The sequence below is a fragment of the Carya illinoinensis genome, chromosome 7 (genome assembly GCF_018687715.1).
Source record: "Carya illinoinensis cultivar Pawnee chromosome 7, C.illinoinensisPawnee_v1, whole genome shotgun sequence".
NCBI classification, from domain to species: domain Eukaryota; kingdom Viridiplantae; phylum Streptophyta; class Magnoliopsida; order Fagales; family Juglandaceae; genus Carya; species Carya illinoinensis.
Window position 1 is genome coordinate 41498655 of NC_056758.1, and position 27508 is coordinate 41526162.

At 36.7% G+C, this 27508-nt stretch overlaps 2 protein-coding genes across 6 annotated transcripts; one reads left to right on the forward strand and one right to left on the reverse strand.

The window, feature by feature from the left end:
• Positions 1 to 5685: 5685 nt before the first annotated feature.
• On the forward strand, positions 5686 to 8852 carry LOC122316890 (NAC domain-containing protein 100-like). 3 transcript variants are annotated; one of them, XM_043133722.1, is made up of 4 exons: positions 5686 to 5863; positions 6083 to 6317; positions 6770 to 7041; positions 7955 to 8852. In XM_043133722.1, the coding sequence occupies exons 1-4, from the start codon at positions 5858 to 5860 to the stop codon at positions 8528 to 8530; spliced, it is 1089 nt and encodes a 362-aa protein (XP_042989656.1). In that variant the 5' UTR covers positions 5686 to 5857; the 3' UTR covers positions 8531 to 8852. The 3 variants fall into 3 exon arrangements, with proteins under 3 accessions (XP_042989656.1, XP_042989654.1, XP_042989655.1); XM_043133720.1 differs by lacking the exon at positions 5686 to 5863 and having other exon boundaries at positions 5906 to 6317; XM_043133721.1 differs by lacking the exon at positions 5686 to 5863 and having other exon boundaries at positions 5906 to 6317; positions 7958 to 8852.
• Positions 8853 to 16581: 7729 nt separating this feature from the next.
• On the reverse strand, positions 16582 to 24236 carry LOC122316497 (myosin-2 heavy chain-like). Of its 3 annotated transcripts, none has more exons than XM_043133067.1 (16): positions 23918 to 24236; positions 22896 to 23023; positions 22468 to 22539; positions 22280 to 22393; positions 21539 to 21607; positions 21393 to 21449; positions 19704 to 19757; positions 19568 to 19630; positions 19331 to 19393; positions 18900 to 19064; positions 18667 to 18822; positions 18442 to 18522; positions 18268 to 18329; positions 17998 to 18133; positions 17065 to 17268; positions 16582 to 16976 (listed from the first exon to the last, which is right to left on the reverse strand). In XM_043133067.1, the coding sequence occupies exons 1-14, from the start codon at positions 24096 to 24098 to the stop codon at positions 18052 to 18054; spliced, it is 1347 nt and encodes a 448-aa protein (XP_042989001.1). In that variant the 5' UTR covers positions 24099 to 24236; the 3' UTR covers positions 16582 to 16976; positions 17065 to 17268; positions 17998 to 18051. The 3 variants fall into 3 exon arrangements, with proteins under 3 accessions (XP_042989001.1, XP_042989000.1, XP_042988999.1); XM_043133066.1 differs by having other exon boundaries at positions 17065 to 17271; XM_043133065.1 differs by lacking the exon at positions 17065 to 17268.
• Between the last annotated feature and the right edge of the window lie 3272 nt (positions 24237 to 27508).

Below are 27508 nucleotides of genomic sequence, written 5' to 3' on the forward strand. Positions count from 1 at the left end.
ATGTTTGGATAAACGAGTACGCAAGCTTAGTTTATTGTTTTGGTTATATAACAAGATCATGACTCTAGCTACCATGATACATCAATGTCATGTTCAAGGACAAATTCTATGTCAACAACATTTAAAAACCCCATATAATAAGAAAAAAATATATTTCGTTTTGTCGCAACTGACGACTATAAGGAAACAACGAACGATATAAGTTTCATGGCACTTTCCAATGGAAATGTATGGATCCATGACTCTATGTGGTATATGGATTTTCATCATAGATTAAGTGAAAAACTTCAATTTGTCCTTTCCATTCTATATATGAGTCTTCATGCTTACATGTTATTTTCATAAGGGAATTAATTAGAGATGATCAAACATGTATCCTACGACTGGTTCCATGAAGCGATTTTTTTTTTCCTAACCTAAAAGGAAAGGCGGGGGCGACCAGAATAGCAACCCTCCATGAGCGTGATTATAGGAGTCTCTCCTCACTGTAAAATATCCAATTTGAGCCATAATTACTGCTTCAAGAGCGAACTCATCACCACAACACCCCCAAAATATCCAACTGGTTTAAACCTCATTTCATAGCCCAAAGATCAAACTTTACTACCACAAACGATCTGATTATAATAAAACGTTTATTCAGTGTTTAGACAAATTAACTAGCACTAAATTAAGTTTGTTAATTAGTTTGTTATATTTTTGTTATATAACAAAATGATCATCGCTACCGTGGTATCATGTTATGTTCAAGAAAAATACTCTATGTCACCAACATTTTTCATTTTAGAAAAAAAAAAAAAATAGTTTCCCCTTTCACGGCCTGTGTATAAGAAGTGCAATATATGGTACTAGGCGTGGAGTACTTACATGTTGAATGGTAACAGCATGTAGCTAGCCCTTAAAAATCCTAATTATACACATGCACATACTATGTAGTACTGATCGATCAGTAGAGATTTCGATCTTTATAAGCTTGAATATATTTGATCTAACAGTGCCTAATAATTATTTAGTTTTAAACGTGTATATAATATATATATATATATATATATATATCATCATGATTTAATGATTTCCTCGAGATTGAAGACAAACTGAGCATTTTTGTTTTCAAACATGCATGCATGCATGCAAACATACCACTTTTGATGGTCTATATGTACAGTACTGTGAGTTATAATATTTAGTCCTATGAATCCTAATTATTGGGAACCGAGATGAGGTTCTATATATATATATATATATATATATATTTATATTATATAGATGTGCCTTACCCACATAAATCCTTTAAGTAAATATTAAGGAGATGATAATGATTAATAATGGGATATATAGATGCAAGACTCCACTTTAATCCGTTACGTGAATATTGCGACTTGTATTTATTTCATAATTAATGATAATATTAATTAATATTGCGACTTGTATTTATTTCAGTACTCTCATGAATTGAGAAAGTGCAGCAAATCTCACTCCCCATAATGTATAGTTGCGTACTTTTTCATTATATACGACATTGGATTATTAATTAATTCTCCTCATGTGCTGGTTGATAATTATAAGTAATTAACATACAAGCTGTATGCTCGATCGTCACTACTTATATCATCTAATTCATAGTACTCTGAATCAGGTTGCATGCAATATTAGTACTGCATGCGCAGCTTGTCTATAAAGACTTTGGGGGGTCGGCGGGCGGGGGGGAGGTTCCTGTGAGCACCAGTAAGTGTGATAGAGACCCTTTCAAAATATATATGACATTTGAAGTGTTCAATAAGTAAACGAAAGATTAATGTGGCCGATGGCTACTACTGGCAACTACATTTGTTTATAATTTTGGCACACCTAGGGTTCAATAATTCGTTTCCAAACCTCTCAATCTTTCCAAAATCATAACTAACCTACTTCCAGGAAAATCAACAATATCCAAAAGACTACATGAATAATGGTGTAATTTTCCGACAAATTATTTACTTAAAGAATACGTAAAGTGACCCATATGCACCTGGAGACAAGATTAGTTATTTAGCATACTGTGTTACTCTAAGAAAAATAAGAACTCTTTTTTAATTTGTTTTCTTACCGATTGATAAAAATGAAAATATATTGCTTAATTTTACCTGATCGGCCCAGTACGAGTGCTGATATGATCATGACTAGTTTAATTATTAAAACAACACACGTACGTGTATACGTCACACTTTCCTTGATTAATGCTAGCTAGCTGAAGGTGCTGATCAAATTCAAAAATACGCACATGCTTACGAAGAAAACACTGAACCCCGGCCCAATTAGCTAGAGGGAGAAAATTAACTGGAGAGTATGGTGGTTTATAGTTTGTACGTACTGCCTGCTCTCTGCATGGATGCGTCATCGAGAAGTACTGAGTAAATGCAGTGGGTTATTCTAGCTAGCTAGCTAGCTCGCTCCAGTCCCCAATCATTGAATCTGTGTCTCACAAGTTTTTTCATAGAACACCTAACTTATAAAAGCATTTATAATATATATATATATACCAGAAGTTGCAGTTTTGAACAGCTAGCAGCTTAAAGATACATGATCAATTCTAGCAGCTGGTCGGTTAATTATTTCCAGGTTTCTCAATTCTCAAAGAAAGCTTTGTTTGGTTATTCGTGTGGTACAAATTGATCGATCAGGCTTATATATGCATTTATTATATTCGCTTGTACGTGTCATGTTTATAATGTACATCGTATCGCTCACACTTAACACAGGGATTGTTTAGGGTTTGGAGCTACAAGCCGTCGATCAGAAAGTTTTAACGACTTTTTAGAGCATGATCATTGAGTACTATATATACCTTTAGCTAGAGACCCGCATGCACGGTACTGTGTAAAGTATAAAAAGGTGTGACGTTTCCAGCATCATTCGTACCTCTGCAGAAATTGGGCCATCAAGAATTAGAAGGACGCCATGCATCAACAGGGCGGCGTTCTATATACATTACATGATAATTGATATTGTTACCAACCCTTTCTATGACCATGAGAGTGGACGGGTCTTGAGATTGGCTTCGACTTCCTATTGGTGGAATTTAAGCACCTTGATTACGGTAAAAAAAGATATATAAGATCGGATTAAAAAAACTGTCAAACACGAAACCTTTGCCAAGAAGAAGAAAGGTGATCAAGGGAATAGGAGGGAAGAAACAATAAAAGAAAGGAAGGTCAAGCAGACCCAACCACCCGACCGGCTTATCGATCGGTTCAACATTATGATCAATGAAGGTAACGAATGATGATATGGAACTTGACACGTCCCCCGTCGTATCTTGATTATACTCATCATGATTCACCTCATGAGCTATCATATACCATCTCTATACCCAATATATATATATATATATATGAGACTAAGTGTAAGGTTACTGCAAATGTCATGGCCCATGTGGCAAATATTGAGTGTCCTAAGTTCATCTCATGCGACAAATATTTAAGCAAACTCAAGTTACATAGATATGTTTTATATTCCAAAAAAATATAATTGAGGTCGCAATTGAAGATATTTGAAATCATTATAAACCTACTGAATGAGTGCATTTTGTCATATTCATTCACATTTTTCATAGAATCACCCACGTACCCAATTTTATAATCAGGCTTAGTGGCCGTGCTTTAAGATATTTCTAGGTATTGTACGTATCACAATATATATACTTATAAGTACTTGAGAAATACGTACGGATGATAATATAGCACATACGCGCGCGGTCAAGTTAGTTTTTCCTATTTTTAAGGTCAATTATTGCGTTTTGATTTCCAAAAGGAAAGGTCAAAAACTAAAGCAACCTCACACGACAGATTTACATTGGAGAAAAGATATAATAACAACGTAAATGGTTTTTGTTTATTTTTGTCTATTCCCGATAATATTGTTTAACTACTTTATAACTTTTTCCATTGTTTCCTAAACTTCTGCTTAATTCTTCGTTTGTTTCTGAAGGGTTTGAACCCAGACAGTTTGAGAACGTGTATAAAAGGTTATTCAAAAAGTGATAAGATTCATATAAAAGCCGTCACTACAGTGGGTCAAGATATGAGAAAATAGATGATATTTTATTTGGGTATAGATATATATAATTAATTGGAGATGATCACCACGGTCCACATACGATACAAAGTGCCAAATTAATATTGCTTAATTAATTCTTAACTAGATAGCGGGCAGTACTACTGTCAGAAAAACATGTGGTCGATCAGTACTGGTCAAACCTTTGTATGCACAACATGATCATCCTCTGCTTAATTCTAGCGTGGGTGTGCTTGTAAATTTGTAAGAAGAGGCATGATTTCCCTTGCGAATTTGGCCTTTACATAACTTTCAAGTTTGTATATATATATGCATGCATGCAGGCCGGCTCAATGGTAAGTCTATTTAGGTCATTGTCTAAAGCATCCATCCTATGTAAGGTTTCTAAAATTAAAAATGAGGTGTTATTTTTTAATTATTTTTTTAAAAAAATAAAAACCATTTCATTACATAAAATTTCAAATAACTTTTATATTTTTCAAAGTGTGCGATCGAGAGTACCCCATAATACTAAATTTAATACAATAAATTATTTATATTTTAAATAATTTTTTAATATCTTGTTAAATTGAGGTACAAAAAAATTTTTATTTAAAGATTTTAAATGAAATCTCATTTTATTTAAAATTTTGAAAATATTTCATATAATAATTTATATTCTATTATATTATAATTACAAATGACTAACTTAAATTTTATTAGGGCCTCAATTTATATTAATCCGCCCCTGCATACATGTCACTGTAGTACTCGTAAGCTATTCATGTACAATCATCACGCATGGGTAAAAGAAGAACACTACAACGTCATGAATAAAATAAAAATAAAAATAAAAACGCTTGCGAGATCAGATTAAGAACTAATTGATCCAGCTTTTTCCACACAATCCAAAATGTGGCCGCTAGCAAGCTATTTGATTTAAACAGTCATGAAAATTAACATGCATATATATATATATATACACGATTGAGTTAAATTAAGGAGCCAAAACATGAGAACATAGGGGAATGGAATCCAGGAGACTGGTCAGGGGAAGATGAAGCCGCATCCCATTTAATAAACAGTACGTATAATATTCCCAGTGGTTTCCTGTCCAGGGAACCCATCCCCATCCCTCTCCTATATTATGTATTTTCCATTCTTGTCCGTGCATGATTCCCAAATATTCTCGCCATTTCATCAATGCTGCAGGCTCCGCAATTAGCTAGCGGTACTGTCCGTGGGACTTGATGATGTGGCGTGCATCCATTGGTAAGAAGGATATTCATGATATTCAGAAAGTTGAAGAGGCCAAGCCAGTACTATCAAGTGGCGTGGTGACCTAAATTAATTTGGGCGGGTGATCTGAATGTGAACGGGGTTTTGGACGCATGCCGCTATATAGCTGGCTGCAGGGCGTTGGTGTATGGGACTTTGTCTCAATTTGCGAGTCCATGATTGTTTCAAATTAATTCTTATTAATTTTATATTACAGACATATATAATATCTTAACCTAAATAAGATCATGACGGGGCCAGTACGTACCTTGTGTGAGAAGACCCATAGTAGGTGAGAGCTTGACAAGTACAGCCCTCCCCGGCCCATTGTTTATTATCACAACCCCTTTAGCTTAAAGCCTTAAATTCCCAATTTCTTGTGCATGGTGATCATGAGTACTTATAAGCAGCTCCCAAGACTCTAGCACCAGATTTCATTATCTAGCTAGTATCCCTTAAGCTACCGCGATATATACCTTTTTTGGTTGATCATAAATGATATGACAGACATCAAAACCTAACTGAAGAATTCGTCATAATTCTCTCCATGCAAGTAAGTTACCTTTTAGCTCCTATAAGTTTTACTTAATTCCTATGTCACCGAGGAAGAAATTCCGTGCTCCTCTAGGGTTTTCTGTTAAGTAGGGTATCGAGAAAAGTAGAAGAGAGCCTTCTTATTCAATTTCATATATATCGTTCTTTAAGCTGGATGCATGCCCTAGAGACTCATAATTCAAGCACTTCTTTTCATGTCACTCTTTCTTTGCTACAGAAACAAAGCAGTAGTCAGAAGGGGAAGGAACAAGGCAAGAAGGAGATCATCAAAGACAATATGGCAGGATCAGATCTTGCAAAGGAAGAAAAGCTGCCACCAGGGTTCCGATTCCATCCCTCAGATGAAGAGCTAATCACTTATTATCTCATAAACAAGATATCGGATGCTAATTTTACAGGGCGGGCAATCGGAGATGTTGATCTCAACAAATGCGAACCATGGGAACTTCCAGGTAGTAGTAAAGCTGAAACCTTGCTGTCTAATGTTAGTAGTACTCATGATGATCATGTAGTTAGCCAGTTTTACACATGCGCTGAAAAAAAAAAATTATGTGCTTTATATTTAACCAGGTTTTTGACCAATACTTCTTCCCGGCCAGAAAATATGAGGACTTCGCATGCAATTAGTGGGATTCTTATTAATATTCGTTCATCAATATAATTTAGGGTTCCCCACGTGCTCCCTTGGGGGAGAATAAATGACGAATACATCGTTAATCATTAGTATTTTATTAATATTAAATCTCATAATATAAGGAAAACGTTGTCTTCGTTTCTTGTGATAAGGATAACATGCAAAGTTTTGTTTAATTCTGAACAAACAGCTGAATAAAATTCTTGTCTAATTTGACGGAATTCCTTTTCTTATTTCTCTCAACTTCTTCTGCATGCCGGCCTACTATAGGGAAGGCCAAAATGGGAGAAAAAGAATGGTATTTCTTCAGCCTGCGGGATAGGAAATACCCAACCGGTGTGAGAACAAATCGAGCAACAAATACAGGTTACTGGAAGACCACGGGGAAAGACAAGGAGATCTTCAACGGCGAAACGTCAGAGTTGGTTGGGATGAAGAAGACATTGGTTTTCTATAGGGGGAGAGCTCCCAGAGGAGAGAAAACCAACTGGGTCATGCACGAATATCGCATCCACTCAAAATCTGCCTTTAGAAATACCAAGGTACGTATGACGCAATCAACATATATATATCACTCAAAAATCAACGTAGAATGTTATAATTCTTGATTATCTTAATTCCCCTATCTACTAGCTTTACGAATGCACGCACAAAAATTAGGTGAATTATATATATATACACGTACGTAGAACGCACATTTGTTCTTCAACAGAGCATCATCATGTATATATAGATCATACGTACAAGCGATATATATTGGCCGGCCAGCAGTTATACTAACTTTTAGATTTTAAAAAAGAAAACAAGTTACAAGACCATCGAGCTAGTGTACTCAATTTATAAAACTTTTTGTAAGAAAACTTGTAGCATCTTAAATATTTAGCATTTTTCATACTTCAAGTTCAAACGATCGACATGATGAAGCTGTTTTGTCCCATGAGCACGTAATAGCTAGGAGTTGCATGCAAAGACATATATATAGTACTCCGAGCATGAAATGTCAAAGCTAAATAGTGCATGCAATTTATAAGTCTATAAAGTAGTTAGTGTGTGTGTGTGTGTATAGGCGCCGCACGTGAACGTATAGATAAAATACATGCATATGGTACTGGTGAAACCTGAAAACTCGAGATTTTTTAGCCCGAAAATTAAAGTACAAATAAGTGCACGGAAACGTAGGGTGTTGGTGGGAGGGGGGGCGGGGGGGGGGGGGGGATAAATTTTTTTGATAATTAAGTTACAAACGTATGTCCTCTCCCTTGTTGATCTTGTAAAGCACGAGATCATCAGCCTATTGACAGAAAAACAAACAAAAAATTAAGCTGCGTCTTATGAAAAATCTAGATAAATGAACGTGTAAGTATAGAAAAAATGCGTACATGTCTCCAAATATTATAGCTTATTGCCTGTGGAAGTACTAGGCCTAGTTCATGAAACTTTGTTGCATACGTACAGCAGGATGAATGGGTGGTTTGCCGAGTCTTCCAGAAGAGCGCAGGTACAAAAAAATTCCCTTCGAACCAGTCAAGAGCTGTGCTGAATCCCTACAACCTCGAAATAGGTCCCAGTGCCGTGCCAGCACCGCAAATGATGCAGCTGGGAGATCCTGCGGGACAGTTCCATTATGGAAGGAATTACGTGAGCAGTGCAGAACTAGCGGAGCTCACGCGGGTTTTCAGAGGCGGCGGATCAACTAGTCATGTCAACCAGCTGCCAATGCAACCCCAGTTAAACTATCCGCTTGGTGCTGGAGGATGCTTCACAATATCAGGTTTAAATTTGAATCTTGGAGGTGGAGCAGGAACGTCTCAACCAGTTTTCCGGCCCATGCCCCCAGCACCAGCACCAGCATCTCTCGCAATGAATCATCATCATCAACATGATGTGTCTTCCTCCATGATGACTAGTAATCCTCTTGCTGCTGAGACTTCAGGCTATGGCACGGAAATGAATCATGGAAACCCGCCCAGCAACAGATATATGGGCATGGATCATTGCCTGGATCTAGATACCTACTGGCCTCCCTATTAATGGGGGAGGGGGAAACAGGGAACAGAATGCGGGATCAGCTAGCAATTTAGTCTAGTTTTATTATTATCAATTTAGCAAGAAAAGACAAGGTGCGGCAATCGTACGTACGTATTACTCTTACGATATGTTTCTGCATGTTTAAGTACTTGCTTTCGAAAGGAATTAAATTGTGGACCTGAAGGAGGAATTACGATCGTGGTTTCATAGTTATGTGTAAGGGAACAAACAGTACCTTCAAGATGTTAAATGGGCCAACACAGATTCGTACTTTTTCCCCTCTTTTATATTATGGTATTGGAGCATACGAAGCCGTTTCGCTTGATGAATGCTATTCTCGACCCGGCCTAGATGATACGTATGCCCTTAAACCTATAAAGTCCCAAGAATTGGGTCGTGCCGGCCACTGCGCAGAATAGAAGTAAAAAATTAGCCATATTCATTTCTCCCAGTGTTTGGGCAAGCTATTTGGCCGTTAACATGCATGCATGATCTTTGAGACTTATCAAACCTGGACAAGCTACACTTCCTCGCTTCCTTTAGGTCTTAATTCTGATAAATCAATATCCTTTTATTGTTGAGTCAAACTTTGGATAAAGATGTACGTACCTATAGGATTATTTCGATATTTGATTGTTATCGGATATCTTTGCCCACGAAATAATCCAAAAACACAAACTGAACATGAATCACCGGATGCCACCCCATTCGTCCGCATCTCGAAGCTACCAAAAAACTGTTGTGTAAAAACGATAACAGTAAAATAAAAGTAAACACGAAAGAGAAAATTAAGCAATTATATATGATATAAAGATTTATGTGATTCAACAAATTGCTTACATTCTCGAAAGTTGTAGAGGATTTTTATTACTTAAGAAATCACAATACAATGGTCGGATAATTACTATTTTTACTGTACAACCATATGTCACAAAATAACATATATATAGTCAAACGGTGGAAAAAACTTAAAACCAGTGTATTAGCGATGTTCGCTCAAGCAGCGTGTCAAGCACACGTCGAGCGAATCTTCTTCCGCAATTGCTCGAGCTCACTATCGAGTTGTCTTATAGCCTCAAGCGGCTAATGACTCCGCTCGAGCAAAGTGGACCAGATTTCACAGTACTCAACAATTCTCCCACTTGGAGACTGGTACACTCACTGTATCACCCTCTTCCTCAAACATGATATCCTCCACTTCTGCAACTCATTGCCCCTGTCTTCATGCTAGAAGACCAACTAAAGTTTCTCAAATGTAACAGTACCATTTGTTAACATATCAGCAGGGTTCTTGCTTCCACAAATATTCTCAAGTAACAACTATACATCATCTAACAATGATCATATAAAGTGATACCTCATTTGAATGTGCTTGGTTTTGGAATGAAATGCTGGATTTTTGGCAAGGAATATGGCACTCTGACTACCACTGTAGAGAGTGCATTTCTGATTCTTTTTACCCAATTCCTCGAAGAAGTCTTGTAGCCATATCATCTCCTTTGCAGCCTCTGACACTGCAATGTACTCAGCTTCTGTAGTAGATAAAGAAACTGTTTTCTGTAAATTAGAATCTCATGACACTACAGTACCACCAATAGTATAAACAAAGACTATGGTACTCTTTCTGCTATCTATATCTCTAGTTAAATCAACATCGACATAGCCTTGCACCTCTAAGCTCTCTCCTGAAGAACACAGGCACGTTTTTTAGGAGCCTTTTAGGTACCTCAGAATTCATTTCACTGCTTCCTAATGTTATTTTCCCAGATTACTTATGTATCTACTCACAACTCCCACTACATGGGCAATATCTAGTATTGTGCAAACCATAGCATACATAAGTGAACCAATAACTAAGGTATAAGGAACCTTACAATGTAATCTTGTTCCTTTTTTGACTTAGGTGACTGATTCTTGTTGAGTCTAAAGTGACTACCCAAGGGTATGCCAACTGGTTTGGCCTTGTCTATGAAGAAAGGTTGTCTTCACATCTAACTGCTCAAGAAATAAATCTTCAATAGCAACCATAAACAATACCATCCTGATGGTTGTGATCTTTACCACAGGAGAAAAGATTTCAGAGTAATCAATACATTACTTCTGCTGAAAGCCTTTTACAACAATTCTGGCCTTGTACCTTTTACTGCCATCATACTCAATTTTCACCCAGTACACACATTTATTGTGTAATGCCTTCTTCCCTGATTGAAGTTCTGTTAACTCTCATGCCTGATTCCCTAACAAGGAATCCATCTCATCTTTCATGACCAGCTCTCACTTGTTAAAATTTTCATCTTGCAAGGTTTTTTCGTAACTCTACAGTTCTCCATCATCTGTCAATAGAATATAATTCAAAGTAAGTGAGAAACGCTGTGGAGGACATATAGTCTTAACTGATCTATGAACTGTAGCTGCAGGAGTGGACGACTCTGAAATTGACTGTGGAATAATAGGAATGGGTGCACTGGACCCACTCTCCTCATCACTCACATCTCTGCACTGCACTGTGACCTCTGGTAGGTCATCCAATCTTACGAACTCGGACTCCTGAGGAGCTACTTCAGAAACTGTACTAGACTTGTCATTGTACACAATCTTCTCATTCAAAATCATATTCCTGTTTCTTATGATCTTCTAACCTTGATTATCCCAGCAACGATAGCCAAATGCCTCGTCTCCATAGCCAATAAAATAACATTTCTTTGACTTAGCCTCAAGTTTACTACGAGCATCAGAATCAATAAGAACATAAGAAAGACAGCCAAAAGTTTTAAAGTGAGAAAATTTGACATCTTTCCCGCTCCAAATCTCCTCAGGCAATCCACAATACAATGGAATTAATGGCCCTCTATTTATCAAGTAGGCGATGGTGCTAACCACGTCTACCCGGAAAGTAGGTGGTAATCCAGTGTGTAGCCTCATGTTTCTAGAATGCTCATTTATGATTCTGTTCATGCGTTTAGCAACTCCATTTTATTGTGGTGTCCCAGGAATGATCTTCTCCATTCTGATATCCAGAACTGCACAATACTCTTTGAACCCACCATCAATATACTCACCACCATTATCAGACTTCAAACATTTTAGTTTCAAGCATGTCTCTGTCTCAACCATAGCCTTCCAAATTTTGAACACATTGAATACATCAGATTTATGATTCAAAAAATAGACTTATACCTTCCTGCTATGATTATCAATGAACATGACATAGTAACGAGAACCTCCAAGAGATGCCACTGGGGAAGGTCTCTACACATCTGTGTGCATAAGATCCAGTTTTCCTGTCTTAAGCGTTCTGCTACTTTTTGAGAAGCTAACCTTCTTTTGTTTCCCCATAATGCAACTCTCACACATATCGAAATCAACTAACTTCAGTTCTGGTAGCTTGTCTCTGGACAGAAGTTCTTTCATACCCTTCTGACTCATATGACCAAGCCTGCAATACCACAAATCTGATGTGTTCTCTGTAACAGTAGTAGTAATAGTATTAATCAAACCAGTAGTCATATAGAAAGTACCAGTTTTCTTATCCCGAGCCAGTACTAATGCCTCTTTAGTAACCTTCTAAATGCTATCTGAGAACACTACTGAATGACCACATTCATCGAGCTGCTCAACATAAATGAGATTCTTCTTTAACTCAAGAATGTGTCTTGACCTTTCGCAAGGTCCATTTGTTCTTGTTAGAGAGTGCAATGTCCATGTCTCACATCTCCACTACGTTCAAAACCTCTCCATCAGCCATATATACATTCTCAAAATCACCTGCAACATAGTTCTGCATTAGCTCTTGATGAGAAAATGTATGGAAGGAAGCCCCTGAATCTAGAATCCAGTCATTAACTGAACTATGAACTACAAGCAATAGTCCATCATATATTTCTTCATTTACCATATTAGCACTATTATTCTCGGTCTTTTTAAGATTTTTGCAGTTCTTCTTTACGTGGCCAGCTTTGCCACAATTCCAGCAAGTTGCCTGCTGACCAGACCTTGACTTGCTCTTACTCCTGTGCTTTGATTTTGATCTTCCACTATTTGAGTTCTTGTCTTATGATCTCCCTCGAGAATCAACATTTAATACTGAACTCGAACCCTAGATCTCGCCTGAATCTTTCCTGCGCACCTCCTCAGCCAAAATCAAATTACAAATATCATCATATTTCAATTTTGATTTACTGGCAGAATTACTGACAGCCATTCTCATGGCTTCCCAGCTATTTGGCAGTGAGGTCAATAATATCAGTACACGTATCTTATGCAACAGACATACCATCTAACATCTTCAAATTGAATAACTTTTTATCAAATTTACATTGTTATTCGCTGACAGCTTTTCATACATACCTGACAAAACCGCCATGAGATCCGCAGTCGTCTTCTCCTTGATGACGTTGTATGCAATGGATCTCGATAGGGTTAGCCGAATAACCCCTAGAACCTGTCGATCCAACAGGTTCCAATCAACCTCCTTCATTTTTTTTGGTCACTTTTCTAATAGTGGAGATGAGGTTTCTTCCCATAGAGGTAATCCTCTATCTGCATCCTCCAGTATCTAAAATCTGTCCCATCAAATTTCTCGATTCTCGATAACTTTACTTCGTCTCCAGCCATCGTTTTCCCTCAGACCCAAACCTGAGCTCTTGATACTAACTGTTGTGTAAAAACTATGACAATAAAGTAAAAGTAAACAAGAAAGAGAAAAGCAATCACACACGATACAAATATTTATGTAGTTCGGCAAATTGCTTAGGTCCACGGGAGCTGCAGAGGATTTTTATTACTTGAGGAACTACAATACAATAGTGGAACGATTACTGTTTTCACTGTATGACCATATGTCACAAAATAACATATATATAGTCAAACGGCAGAAAAATCCTAAAACTAGTGTATAGCGATGTTCACTCAAGCGGCATGTCAAAGCGCACGCGCGTCGAGCGAACTTGTCACAACCCCAAGGAGATTTTCCCGGGACCACACATCGATACGACTCATGGAGGGTCAGGATAGTCACATGACTAGCCTGCTTGCATGTCTTGGCTCAAACCATGACATGCAGCGGGCGACCGTGGAGGCTATTGACCAATCGCAAACAATGTGTGCAGGTTTACTCGTGCCCTTGAGCGTGCATCTGCACGCATTCATGTGTACCCCCTCACTGCTTAGCTAGGCTAGTGGCGTGCCCCTATAGACACTCCATCCAGCGCATGGCACCAACCCGTGACTTGCAGGCAATGCTAGTGGCGTACCCCCATAGGTACGCCATCCAACGCACGGCTCCAGGTCGTGCCTTGCAGCCCCATAGCCCAAACTATCAGCTTGGGTCATGCATGCTCATCACCCAGGCCACAGTCCGGGCCATGCAGGACCACCGCCCAAGTCACTTGACTGGGCACCACAGCAGCAGCACGACATCACCCTGTGCCCACCATCAAGCCTAGGCTTGGCATCATGCCATGCTCATCATTAGTAAGCCATGCACAGCGTCATGCCGTGCCCACCACCAAACCAACGAGTAACCCTATGCCACGCCATGCAACGAGCTGCGGACCAGACCATGGCTAGCCTAACCGTGGACCATGCACCACCTTAGCCCACCATGGGCCATGCATGCCACGTCCACCATGACTAAATTATCATTTTTATTATTTTTTATTTATTTTATTAAAAGACTTGAATAATTATTATTTCATTTGTTTATTTGTTTTATTTTGCCTAGGGACATTTTGGGGGGTTTCCACTTTGTAAACTCTATAAATAGGACCCTTAGACATTTCATTAGGATCTTTTGGCATTTTGATTATTGAGTGGCCGGCCATAGAGGCTTGGAATTGTGATTTTCAATGCACATGCACTCGGGCTCTTTTAGAGTGCAATTCTTGAATCCCCAAGGAGAGGATCTTCATCGTGCAATTCGTGAATCGGTATTGGTTCATTCTATCTTTAATATATTGAGGTTTCCTTTCAATTTCTTGTGCAATTCGTGAATCAAGAGTTGTTCGGTTCCTTGTTATTTTCATTTTCTCTATTTGGTGTTCTTGTGGATTTTGTTGATTGAATTGGAGTGTGGAGGCCGAATCTCCCATTGGGGAATTTGGATTTGTGGTATTTTGTGCTAGATGTATTGCTTGCATGTGTTCTTGTGAATTTTGTTGATTGAATTGGAGTGTGGAGGCCGAATCTCCCATTGAGGAATTCGGATTTGTGGTGTTTTGTGCTAGATCTATTGCTTGCATGTGATCCCTCACATGTGCATGAGATCTCATCAAGATTATTTGAAGAATCCCACCTCCCACGTATCAATTTCGGCCAACCCTTCCCTTGCCTTTTCCATCCCCTTCAATTGCCTCAAATCACAAAACACTAGCCTTCCATCAAGCCATACACGCCCCCCATCAATTCCCATAGTTAAGAAAATACTGAAAAACCGTAGATCTACATTGAGAGATTCGGCCATAGCCTCCTTGGCTTGGCCGAAACCCTAAATCCTATAAACTCTCACTTCCAATTCTCTCTCCATCATTTGATCGGTCAATTTCCTTGATTGGCTCACTCAAATATCATCTTCCCACCAAAACACATCTCCCATAGCCATCCCACTCATTTTCGGCCAACCCTAGCCTTCCTAAATCTCTAGATCTCAAATCTTATTTTTTAGAAATTTCACAATCCTTAACTTTTAGGATCTCACAAGCCACCTTTGCCCTAGCCAACACTTCCCCTAGCCTTGGCCGAACCCCTCATCAAAACTAGCCTCACTCACTCACTTCTAAACCCTAGCCAAGATCACCCTCTATCCAACCATAGCACACAAGTGGCGCCCAGCACACCAAGGGTCACTAGCCGTGCACCATCATCACCCAAACCTTGATCACCTAGCCCAAACACCCTCAATACTTTCCACCATTGAACCCTAGCCTCACTTCACCCAAGCTCTCATTGGGTTACACGTGATCTACACCAAGCAAAGGAGTCATATAGGTCACTAGAGGAGCAACAAGGCGAGGATCAGACCTTTAATATTTGGAGGCTTGACCGAGGTCTCCAACAGAACCTTCTTCCACAATTGCTCGAGCTCACTGTCGAACTATCTTCAAGCAGACCTCTCTGACTTACCTCTGCTCGAGCAAAATGGACCAAACTCCACAACACTCAACAAAAACATATACTTTCACTCACCACCAAATCCCAAATAAACCGCAGCCTCCAAAAAATCTCACAGAGCCTAAATTCTCCACAAAATGGGAAGGCTCACGGCCAGCACAAAACAGGCCAACCTTTAATTTGATGGTCAATCCGCAAACCGCAGTACTGAATACCCTCTATAGCACTCTGAGTGCTCCGGCGTGATTACACTTTGCATGACCCAATTCGTCGATGTGTGAGCGATGGGATTGTGGGGACAGCCGGTGCAAGAGGTACAGCTCAAGAAGTTAGGACGACAAAGAAAGTCTTTCTATTTAAACCGTTTTATTAAGATTCTTTGTTATTTCTACATGAACATGGCCAGTAAAGATCATCTTGAGGAGCAGTCCTAGGTAGCGGGTCCCACTAATAGAGCAAGAATAGTTTCTTTTATAATATTTTTTAGATGGAATCTATTTTTTTTATTATATATAAAACTTCTATTTAAATCTTATACAATATTTCTAAAACAAAAAAACATATAAAATACACCTTGTACAATGACCACTTCATATATCTATTATTATTTATTCCAGTACTCGATGTCTTCAAGTTCGTGATCGGACAAGAACTTGAAAACGTGTGAACTTGAAGGGACAGTTTCTTCAATTTCTATCTAAACTCGAAGGGACATTAATCCATTTTCCAACCTATATAACCTACATAATCCGAAGCTGCATAATTTGATGTGACACAGCGTGTGTCTCAAGCACCGCATCTCCCAAGTGTGAATACTTCATTCCCGTACAAGAAACCCGCGGGGGTTGAATAAAAACCGGAAACAAATATATATATATATATATATATATATATATGAGCACTTCTTAAATTCATATTGGCCCCTTTCGGCCGTCACAATCCAATAATAAGAGTACATAAATAAGTATATTAAGATGGAGAATTGTCGTCGTTAATCAGGCACAGAACTTATAATTCTGACGGACAACATATTGAAGAGGAAGACAATATATCTCGTGAACCCAAAAGAATTGCCAAAAAATATAAAAAGACTACCCCTCTATCAACATCAACAACACTGCCCATGATCATACCTGAACTACCTGTCAAACTATCGTGTGATGAAGTTTCTATAAATTTTCTTCACAAAAAAAAAACAAAAACGAGCAAACCAACGAACAAATGGAGAGAGAGATCTTCAAAAGCATCAGAGGTCACTGACAAGGGCAGGATCTTCAAAACAAAACAAAAGCACACTGACAAGTAGATAGCTAGAAAGCCCATGCCAAGAGTGCACCTCCATCTGCAGTAAAAGGAAATTCGGTATTCAGTCGCATCAATGAACAAACCAACAAATCATACAAAATCAAAGCAAATCGATATGAGACTACCATTAAAATAGCTAAACAAGTAGTGTATGCCAGAGGTGATCACTCTATGCGTTATATCTCCACTTTCAAGTAAGCTCTTTGGACAGCATTTAATCCACTGGCTCTTGATTGCAAAAGCCGTGGGTTTTCGTTTTCAAACTGCTTTCTACATATATATTGTCCGTCATTTCTAATAAAGATTATTATGGTAGCCAATCTTCTATCCTGCTGTAGTTGACATACCCCATCATGGAGAGAGACTAGAATTAGAGATTCACGAAGAGAAATAATAGAAGGTATGGATGTAACAAGATGAGTAACCGTGCATTTAGAGGGGGCAGAGAAATGATAGAAGCTTCGAGGATCACGAGAAGACAATGGATGAGCTTAAAGTTTTCTTTCTTAGAAGCTTGTTCTTACGGGCAGGGGTTCGTTGATTTTAATGGCCTAAATGTCCATAATTTTCTATTTTTCATTAATGTAAACACTAGCTAGGTACTTCTCATGTATACATCACGTGTACTTGGACTATGCCTTCTTTTCTTATGAACAAAACTTCTTGATTACCTAATAAAAACAAGGGGTAACAATCGAGAATGAAAGCATTAAGAGTCACGCAACAATAAAGCAAGGGAAGGGATATGACATCAATGAAGCAGCTCAAGCAGATCAACAGAAAGATATACAAATCAGGTTTTTGAATCTTGGTTCGAGAGTGTATTAAGTAAATCCTCATCTGAATTGGTAAACAACATGAAGGTGATGATAATTAAAACAGTCAGCAAGATATTCTGCTACAACATCAATCATAAAAACGTATGGCTAATAACAGGGAAGGTGAAACCTTTTTTGGATGTATCATCCATACATCAATGTATTTCAATTCCAGGCATATAAAATCCAGGGAACACAAATATATAGAATACTCTTCAAAACAATTAGGATGAAGCATACCTTAAATGGTCCCCTGCCCTGAATATAAAAACCAGTGGATGAACATGTCGTACTCTACTTGTCTGGATGGACCCGTTTAGCCTTACGGCGTGCATGGTTGGTGTGAGCATTTCGAGTAGGTTTCTTCACCTTTTTGCTGCAGAGATCAGGCACATAAAACCATGTTACAAAAATTTTAGAAGTTCAAGAACGAACAAGTAAAAATATGGCTGTCAATGCTTGACAAAGACACAGGTGCAGAATAAAAAAGGAGCTAATTGAGAAACTGACTAGAAAATGGTGGAACCAATTCTGAAGAGTATGATGATGGGTAGGGCCAACAAAGCAGAAGCCTGCACCATTTAGCTCACTAGTAAGTCACATGGTCCATGTCAAGTAATGTGCAGCTAAATAACTAGATTTAACAAAGTAAATAAGAGAAGAAAGTACAGAACCATCACATACCGCAAACCACTCCAACTCTTTAGTAGCAAGAGGTCTTGTCAGTTCATGCCTTTTCAGCATCTCTTGCACAGTCACTTGCATCTTAACAAAGCATGAGAAAATAGAATAACACATTATTACTGAAAACACCATGATATTCCTTCACCACATATTTGAGCACAGGTACCTTACAATTAAAAACGCAAAAATTAGGGGTAAAGATACAACAGTAACTGATATTCAAACCTGATGGTGGTAGGTAGTTGCGGATTTCAGAAACTTCCCATAGGCATAAACTACTTCCTTTGTATAGGGCTTTATCGCCACTCGTACTTTTTCAACATGAGGTTTTGCCACATCTGCAATTTGATCAATATAAGGTTTGCTGAACTTCTTCACGTCCTGTCACCCATAAAGAATTCTTTTCACATTCATGTTACTAGAACAGATAACCAAGGACACTAAAATATTAAATTTACCTGAAAGTAAGGATCAATAAATTTTTGCACTTGGACAAGATGTGGAGTTACTTTGGTCTTTGATGCCTCATAAACTTCACTGGTTTTTTTCCTTAGTGTCTGGACATGTGGCTCAGTGTTCGTTTTTAGTACGACCCACTGTTCCTCTATAGTTGGGATCCATTTCTTCAAGCGACAGAACAAAGAATGAGAAGATTACACACCCGGGTTAGTCATTTCTAACCAGCAAAGAAACTTTAAGCAAGGGAAGAAAAAAGAGGGAAGGAAGGAGAGGGGGGGAGGGCAGTGAGCAGATCATGTAACAAACAGTAACCACTGAACACCATTATTCACTTGTAAGAAACAAAACAAATAACAAAAAGTCAGACAGAGAATTATTGGAACTCCCAAAATACAACACACAGAAGCAGGTTAATGAAAAGATAGCTTACAGTTTTAATTGTTTCCATATGAGGTGCAGCCCACTTTTCGGCTTGTGCTTTTTTCTCTAGGGCCTGGAGCAAATTCGAAACATAAGGGTAGTGGATAAAGAACTATGAGATATATATCATTCAAAACAAGATTAAAACTAGTCACACCAACTCCCAAACAAATTAGTGGAAACATTGGTCAAATACAGTCTGCCACTGGGTAAATATAACCACATAGCAAGAAGGAGGAAAAAATACCTTCTCAATTACCATATCCATAACTGGTTTGCCACGCTCATTCCAATGTGTCTCCATGAAGGACTACAAGAAGATATATTTTCAGCTCTCATGTGAAGTATCCCACTTGTGCAAAACACAATTGCACTAAATTTACCTGACAATGGATTAAATGCACAGCAAGCCAAGGTGGAAACCACGCACCATGAACCTGCCACATTTTTGTCAGTTTTTCCATTGAATTCCATTTTTAACTCCTTTTCTCATCATGGGTATACAAGATATCAGAGAAGACAATAAATGTAACCATGCAACATCTTATATACATTAATGAGCTGCTTGTGATGTCAACTAGAGTCACATAATGTGATACCCCCATATGATAAGATTGAGGGTAGGCGGTGTATAGGATCCCATATTGCTTGGGAAGGAGAAGTTCTTGCTCTTTATAAAGTTCCAATGGGACTCCAATTTTATCGTTGACTAGTCCTTTTAGAGTATGGGCCATGTGGTTTGGGTCTTTCATTGGGGCGTTACACATAATGGCACTCATGGTGCCTAGATGCATAAAGCACGTACACAGACAGACCATATATTCATAACAACAATGGCAACATTCAGAAGCTTTGAACCCTCATTCGTAACTGCAAACAGTAAACTCTGGGCAATGAAGTCCAAAATTAGTTCCAGCAGTGCCATCATGGGGGGTATTCAGATTTTCACGACTAATCATATGTGTGTGACGCACATGCATCCTAGTTTAAATACATTTTACGTTCCATTAAGAACTACAGGCTGCTGATCACTTATGTATCATCTAGCCTCCCTCGAACTCTGGATCAAATCAGAAAAAGTGATTAAAAATCATTTCTAGGCTCAGCAAGAAAGCCTGGCTAAATAAAGGTAATTCTGCCATAATTTCTCCATATCCATTCATCCCATAGCCATTATACTACCACTGTAATTTCAGCTGCCTATGAAATCTCAGTTCAGTGCAGAAATGCTTAATGGACAAGCGAAGGAGTGTAACCATTCATTCTCATCCTTTTTCTCTGTTATTTTCCGATTTGTGTGAACTTGGAACTTCATTTTGTATACGTATTTCAGTTTTGCCCTTTCATCCATTTTCTAATAAATTACAAATATATATATATATATACAATAAAGCAAAATTACATCTATTTTTTAACTATAAAATATAGGACAGCCTTGTTTGTTTAACCAAAACCAAAAATCTCATCTCATCTCATCTCAATTCATCATTACAACTTTTTCAAATCCCAATAAAAAATATAATAAACAATCTAATTTTTTCAAATCCCAATACAAAATTAATATTCAAAAATTATATTATAACAATATTTTATTAATTACTATTCAAAACATCTCATCTCATCTGTGTAACCAAACGGGACCTAAGATCGACTCTCAAAAATTATATCAGGTAGTGTACATGGCAGAATAGTTCCTTGTGAGCAAACAACCAATAGTCTTTTAGCGCGCACTGATACTTCTCATTTCTTTGTCTCTGCAGTTTGACCGACAATGTTGCTGACTTTTTAAAGCAAGGGTTCCTCAGTCATTCGTTAAAATAAATACAAAATTATACAACTATGAGCTAGTAATAGTATGTAAAAATTTGGCATTTCCCAAAATTTCTACCTCAGATATATTTTAACCAGATTCAGCCCAAACCATAGAGGGTAGAGTGTATAGAGAAAATTAATACTTGGAGCAACAAAGTCAAAGGACAGACGTGACAGGTATGCCCTAAAACTTCCCAAGCCCATAATACTAGTAGCCTACAGAGAGAGATACAGAGCATGAAAAACTAAGTCAATTTTACCTCCTTTAACTTTTTAGTTTTTGAAGTGGCCTCAGACTTTGCCTTGATCATTTCTTCCTAAAAAATTCCAAAAAGAAAACCAGCACATTAGATCAATCTTGTAGAATCTGACATAGCATGAGCTCTATCAGCACCATGTTATGTACCTCAGCAACTTTAAGAGCCCGTTCAATTTTACGAATTCTGGTCTTCTGTTCATCATTAATCTTTTGGAGCTGTACAGAGAAGACAAACTTATTAAAAAAATAAAAATAAAAATAAAAAAAGAAGTAAAAAGAAGACAATGCCTGACGTCACTATACCATTCTCATATCACAGTATCAGAGAAAATTTCAAATTGAATGATTATAAGTGCAAAACTGGAATAAAAAAAGGTGACATGATATGTAGTAAAAAAAAAATAGTAACTAAAAATTACAATCAAACAAAAATCCAAGTTCAAGCAGGAACCTTTCAAGGTTGCTTAACTTAAAGTCTGTCCAAGAAGAGACTTACCCCTACCCATGATAAAATTTTAACTTACGGTTCTTGTGTTGTGTTAGGAATCAAGGCAAATGGTATACTTAGGCTATGCTTCTTGTAACTTCTACCTAAAAGATATCCCTCCCTAAAGAGGGCATCACAGGAAGTAGTATCCATGTAAGCATTGTAGTGCACGATAGATGTTTTTGTGTATGCTTATCTCAAAAAATAGATACGTGAAAACACTGGGTCTTAATTTTCTAATATGCTAATCATTTCTGCTTTTGGAGGGTTTAACAAACCATGTCCAACTCCCTAAATGAAAATTTTGTTATGTTGATATTCATTTCAAGCAACAAAAATGAACTCATCTCAAATTGAGCCAAGGAAAGTAAGTGTCAAAACAGAATAGATAAGCAACTCACAGTTTCTAGTTCCAAACTCAAATCATGTACTTTCCTTTCGGCTTCATCTACCCGGGCTTCCAAAGCCTTCTTCTCCTTGTTTAGAGTTTCTAGTTCACTTTTACGTATGTCAGCCTGTGCAGATAATAACAGATTATAAAGAACCAATGTTTATGAGAGAGTAAATTGTTTGCTTGCTGATATCTAACCTGCTTCTTTAACTCATCAACGCGCGCATGAGCCTTACGAACCAACTCCACAGCATCTAAAGTCCCCTTTTTCTGAAATTAATAAGAAAAAAAATGTATATTGAACTCTTGTCAACACAGACCTCATAAAAGTAGGTATTAATGTTTCCTTTTTTTTTTTTTTTGCACATGAAAAAAAAAGGGCGAGATGTAATCCCAAGGAAGGCCACCCTACGAATGTGCCCTTAATTTTTGGGGTAAATTGCTCGTGTAAGAATGATGATACCCAAAAATGTAGTCGACAGTGAGTGCCTTTCTAGTAACTTCTATTTTCATACAAATTACAATAATTAAAATATAAAAATGTCTTATATATTTCAATTCTTACAAAATGAGATTAGTGGTTGTTTTCGGGCAGTGGTTTTGCAGAGTCCAATGCCAATCCTCACCTGGAGGGATGCGATCTCACTCTGCAAGGAAGCAATGCTATCTGACTTCTCTTGAATGATCTTTTCCTTCTCCCCTATGCTATCTTCCTTTGCTTTCAGTTCTTTGGATTTCTTATCAACGTGGGACTCTTCAATGACAAAAAGTGAAAAAACATCAGGCAACACAAAATCCAGTTCAATTTGTCAAAATTTCCTCTCGAGAAAGATGGCGATACTCCTTTTTAGGATTTTTTTTTTTTTATGTTACTAAAAGCGACCCAATTAAGCCTTAATCCCAATAAGCGAGATTCACAGCATGGATCCTTCCATGCCACATCTTGACATCAACGAAAACTTTCAATGGAGAGAACAGAGAATTTTGATATCATCTAGTGACTCTCTCTCTCATATTAATAAATCAAACGAATCAAGACGAATTTTCATCACGCTTTAACGTGTGACGTGGGTTACTGTTCCTTTCACCATTGCTTCTATCATTCAGTTTACTACAATCTTAGTCACTCTCTCAGTGGTTTTACCACTGTTCCATTATGCTCTATTTCGATGCAGAGAAAAAAGGTAAAGAAAACAAAACAAAAACAAAAAATGAACGAACACAGAATTTTGAGAACTAACAAAGAAAAATATGGGACAACCCATAAAGCCAAAGATTACCAGAGCTTCGAGATTAGGTTCTCAAGAAACAAACACAGCATTGGGAATTTATCTCCGTCAAAGCTATAGAATATAGTGCCGCATAAATCAAACGGACCAATGTTTATGGAAGAAATCCCAGACTCTTCGTCAAACTAAGCGATTTCCCCTCAAATTTCGCGTTAAAAAATTATCGAAATAATTTTCACCGAAATTCATGAGGCATACAGCATAAAAACCAACATTCAAATAAGATTTGCATTGTAGAAGGGCCTATTGAGTGACACCATCTACTTTTTTCTTCTTCTCTGCCTGAGTTACCTCCGCATCCAAACAGAAGCAAAGGAAATATAAAGAAAAACTGAAAACGAGCAAAGAAAATAACTGACCAAGGTCTTGGATCTTGAACTTAAGTTGTTCCAGTTCGATCTTCAGAGCGGACGAATAATCAGAACCGTCAGATCCGGCGACTGTAACTGCTTCATCTTCATCGACCGGAACACTTGCCCTAACATGCGCAAGAACTAGAGATAGGAAGATTGACAAAAGCAAGAGCTTCGAAGTCGTCATGGCAATGGCATGCAATCACGGCCAACAAAACTCAGTCGAGAGAGACAGAGAGAGAGAGTTGTTGGGATTTGCTGTTCGGTTCTCGCAAACCATAGGTGATATCGTCGCCAGCAGCATGGTCCAGATATTATTTCGAAAAATTAAAATAAAAATGTCAAGGGATTCGGGCGGTCGATGTTGTGGTGTACAGAGCACGTGTCGTTTTGGACGGTTTCAAGTGTGTGAAATTCTGGTTACGTGGTAGCCTGCTGAGAATGACGGATATTAAATCGGGGTAGGTGCTCTGGACTTGAAAATTTGAAATTGTGGATTAAAACTAGGTTGTTGGGCAATGGGTGGTTGGAAATAAAGAGCGGTCCAAGCTCTATTTAATCCATCTTTTACATAATTCACATAAAATTTCATTTTAAAACATCAGTTGATGCTTGCTCTGTGTGATGGGTAGTAGTATTCCAAATTTAGTTAATATTATAATTAGTAGAGTTTCTTCAAATTATTATATACCTTTATTATTCTCTTCCAAATAGTACGAGGGTTTATCAATTTCAATATTGCCGTTATTCTCAATTCTATTTTAAATTATTAACGGAGAAAATCACGACTCCAATAAAAAAATAAAATTGAGTAGCATTCTTTTTCTTTTTCTTTTTCTTTTTTTTTTTTTTTTTTTTGGTAAAAACAACTCTGCCTCGTTTCAGTCCGGTTAAGTTGGCTTTTATCAACTATAAAGTAAAATCGTGTTAGGAATGGAGTTGACCAAACATGGCCGAAGTTAATATGGTAAAGTGAAATTTAGGTGGAGATATGTCTAACCACTAACCAGCGTCATCAAAATGATCTAACGATAATTTATAATAGAAAAATGTTTAAGTTATGAAAAATATTTAAAAAATTAATATAATTTTATATGATACGTTATATTTATTTTATTATATTTGTATTGTATCAAATTAAGTTAATTTATAAATTTAGTTTTATAAAAAAAATTTATAATTAAAATATTTTTCTTTGTTGTACATGAAACACTTCCTAATTTAGTATGCAAATTGAAAAAATAATATGACAAAATGGATTATCCTGGATCTAATGATTCTATTAAAACTCAAACTCAACGGAACGCATTTGCCCAAAACATTCGATAATTTGGCATTGACGGGGACTCGTACTAGATAGAAATGCATTTCTAATCTAATTTAAAAGCCCCAACGTCGTGCTTATTAGGATGCTTTGACCTAAAAAACTTTTTTTGTTTATTGGATCTGATGCTAAAGACTTTGCTTTTTCGTTCTTTTGATAATGATCACACGTGATATGTGTTTCTCCTATTCTGTTCGTTCCGACATTTTAAAGCTAGGAGAAAGCAGCTTCACTAATCTTATGGTTAGGCATATTTTCTTCGATCAACGACTGCACGCCGTGGGATGTCATCATTCTGACCAATTATATGCTACTTTCCAACATTAGATTCGACATATTAGTGGCATGCACTTCATAAGACGTGACACCGACCAATAAAAACATGCTCCTTCATAAGATTCGATTCTTAATTCAAATTGAAGAACACGTGGTCCAAAATGGATGCCTTTTTTGTTTTTTGTATTATGTAATTTATGTCTATTCAAATATTCCCAAATTTTTTTACTCCCTATACTATTCTCCAAAACTTAAAAGATAGTTGTGTAGTTCCATGGAAGTATCGAACTTTTAAAGAAAATTATTAAATAATCTCAATGTACGAATAATATGATATTGTCAATTTATTATAACATGCCATAATGTTAAAATTGATTATGTAAGCGTTCATTTTCGATAGCATGACCTATTGAGATAGGTTAAAAATACTGCATGTTTTACTCTAAAATTATCTAGTAATTACTCAACTTGTAGGAAATATATATATTATATATTCTTTCTTGATCAATTAAAGGCATGGAAGAGACAATGAGATAATAACCATAATATTGTTCCTGCTACAAAAAATTTAACGTCTTGTTTAATTACACAGTTTAAAAGAGATAAGAATAAATATTTTGTTAAAAGTTAAATAAAATATTATTATAATATAATTTTAATTTATAATTAAAAAAATTAAATTATTTATTATATTTTATATAAAAATTTAAAAAAATTATAATAATTATATAAAATAAGATAGTTTAATTTTATTTAACTGAGTTACAATTAAGATATACATAATTAGAGACAATCGAATGGAAACAGAAGACTTGTGTTTAGCGAACATTTGGGGTTCACATTTGAGTGAGCTTTGGTACCCAAATTCGAGCTAGAATTATGTCATGCAGTTGAAATAATTACGGTTGATAAGTCCAATAATTAATTCAGTGCATTTGTTGCGCCAATGAGCATTAATGTTGTTAGCTGGACGAGCCAACAGAAGTAATGTTCATTCATATATTACGTACCCGCTGTTGGAAAGTCTATACAAGTTTCATATTTTAGTAATATTTTTGGGAAAAAGAAAATTTCAGAGACGACCATAATTTCTATACAGTTTTCTTTTTTTATTTTAATTTTTTGAGCCATTCAATATATATTCAGACACTCTCAATGCTTTAATAAGCGCTATTATCATTACATTTTGAATTTTTCTATTAATCATTTTTACATATATATATATATGATGCGTGATATAAGAATAATAAATATAATTTTTTTTATACTTGACAGGATGAATATGATTATTGTTCTATCACACCGAAAATAAAAATAAAATTATATTGATCATCATCTATACCACACATCAATATATAATTTATTATTTTTATATTTTTATTTAAATATATATATTTATAAATATATATTTAAATAAAAATGCGTGATGTTGGAATAATAAACAGGATTTAAGATAGAAAAAAAATGATGATTGTGTTGCCAAGGAAAGATTTCGGTGGTCCAAGTCAATGCCATTGCGGTCGCAAATTATTGTCTCAATGGGAGACTTTTGAAAACCAACTCAGACCAATCCACTCACGTCTGCTGATCTTCCCGGTCTGAATTGAATTAGAGATTATTTATGATTATTTTTTTTCGAATATTCTTTTATAATTAGCAGAAATATAGACTTGAATATCATAATATTTAATATCGTTTATTCAATTATTCCTACATAATATTAACTTTAATATCAGCAAGTAATTGGTATACAAACAAATAAATTTTCACCCTATCATATATATCGTGTAATTAGAAATTAATATATTATGATTCTGTGAAGACTTAAATAAGAACCCCTTCATTCCTACTTCAAATATACTATATTAATCTCTCCCTTAATCACAATATATATTTGAGGAAGATTTAGGACTAATTGTAATTTCAGTTTCTAGGTTTTTCATGTTTTTACAATTTGAGATTTTAATTTTTAATTTTTTTTAAATTTACTTGTCAAT

Coding starts and splice junctions, on each gene's coding strand:
- LOC122316890 (XM_043133720.1), top strand. CDS start 6,020: ATGCATGCCCTAGAGACTCATAATTCAAGCACTTCTTTTCATGTCACT. Junction 6,318..6,769: donor CGAACCATGGGAACTTCCAG/GTAGTAGTAAAG, acceptor GGCCTACTATAG/GGAAGGCCAAAATGGGAGAA. Junction 7,042..7,954: donor CTGCCTTTAGAAATACCAAG/GTACGTATGACG, acceptor GCATACGTACAG/CAGGATGAATGGGTGGTTTG.
- LOC122316497 (XM_043133065.1), bottom strand. CDS start 24,098: ATGACGACTTCGAAGCTCTTGCTTTTGTCAATCTTCCTATCTCTAGTT. Junction 23,024..23,917: donor GTTCAAGATCCAAGACCTTG/GTCAGTTATTTT, acceptor TTGTCATTGAAG/AGTCCCACGTTGATAAGAAA. Junction 18,823..18,899: donor TTATTGATCCTTACTTTCAG/GTAAATTTAATA, acceptor TATGGGTGACAG/GACGTGAAGAAGTTCAGCAA.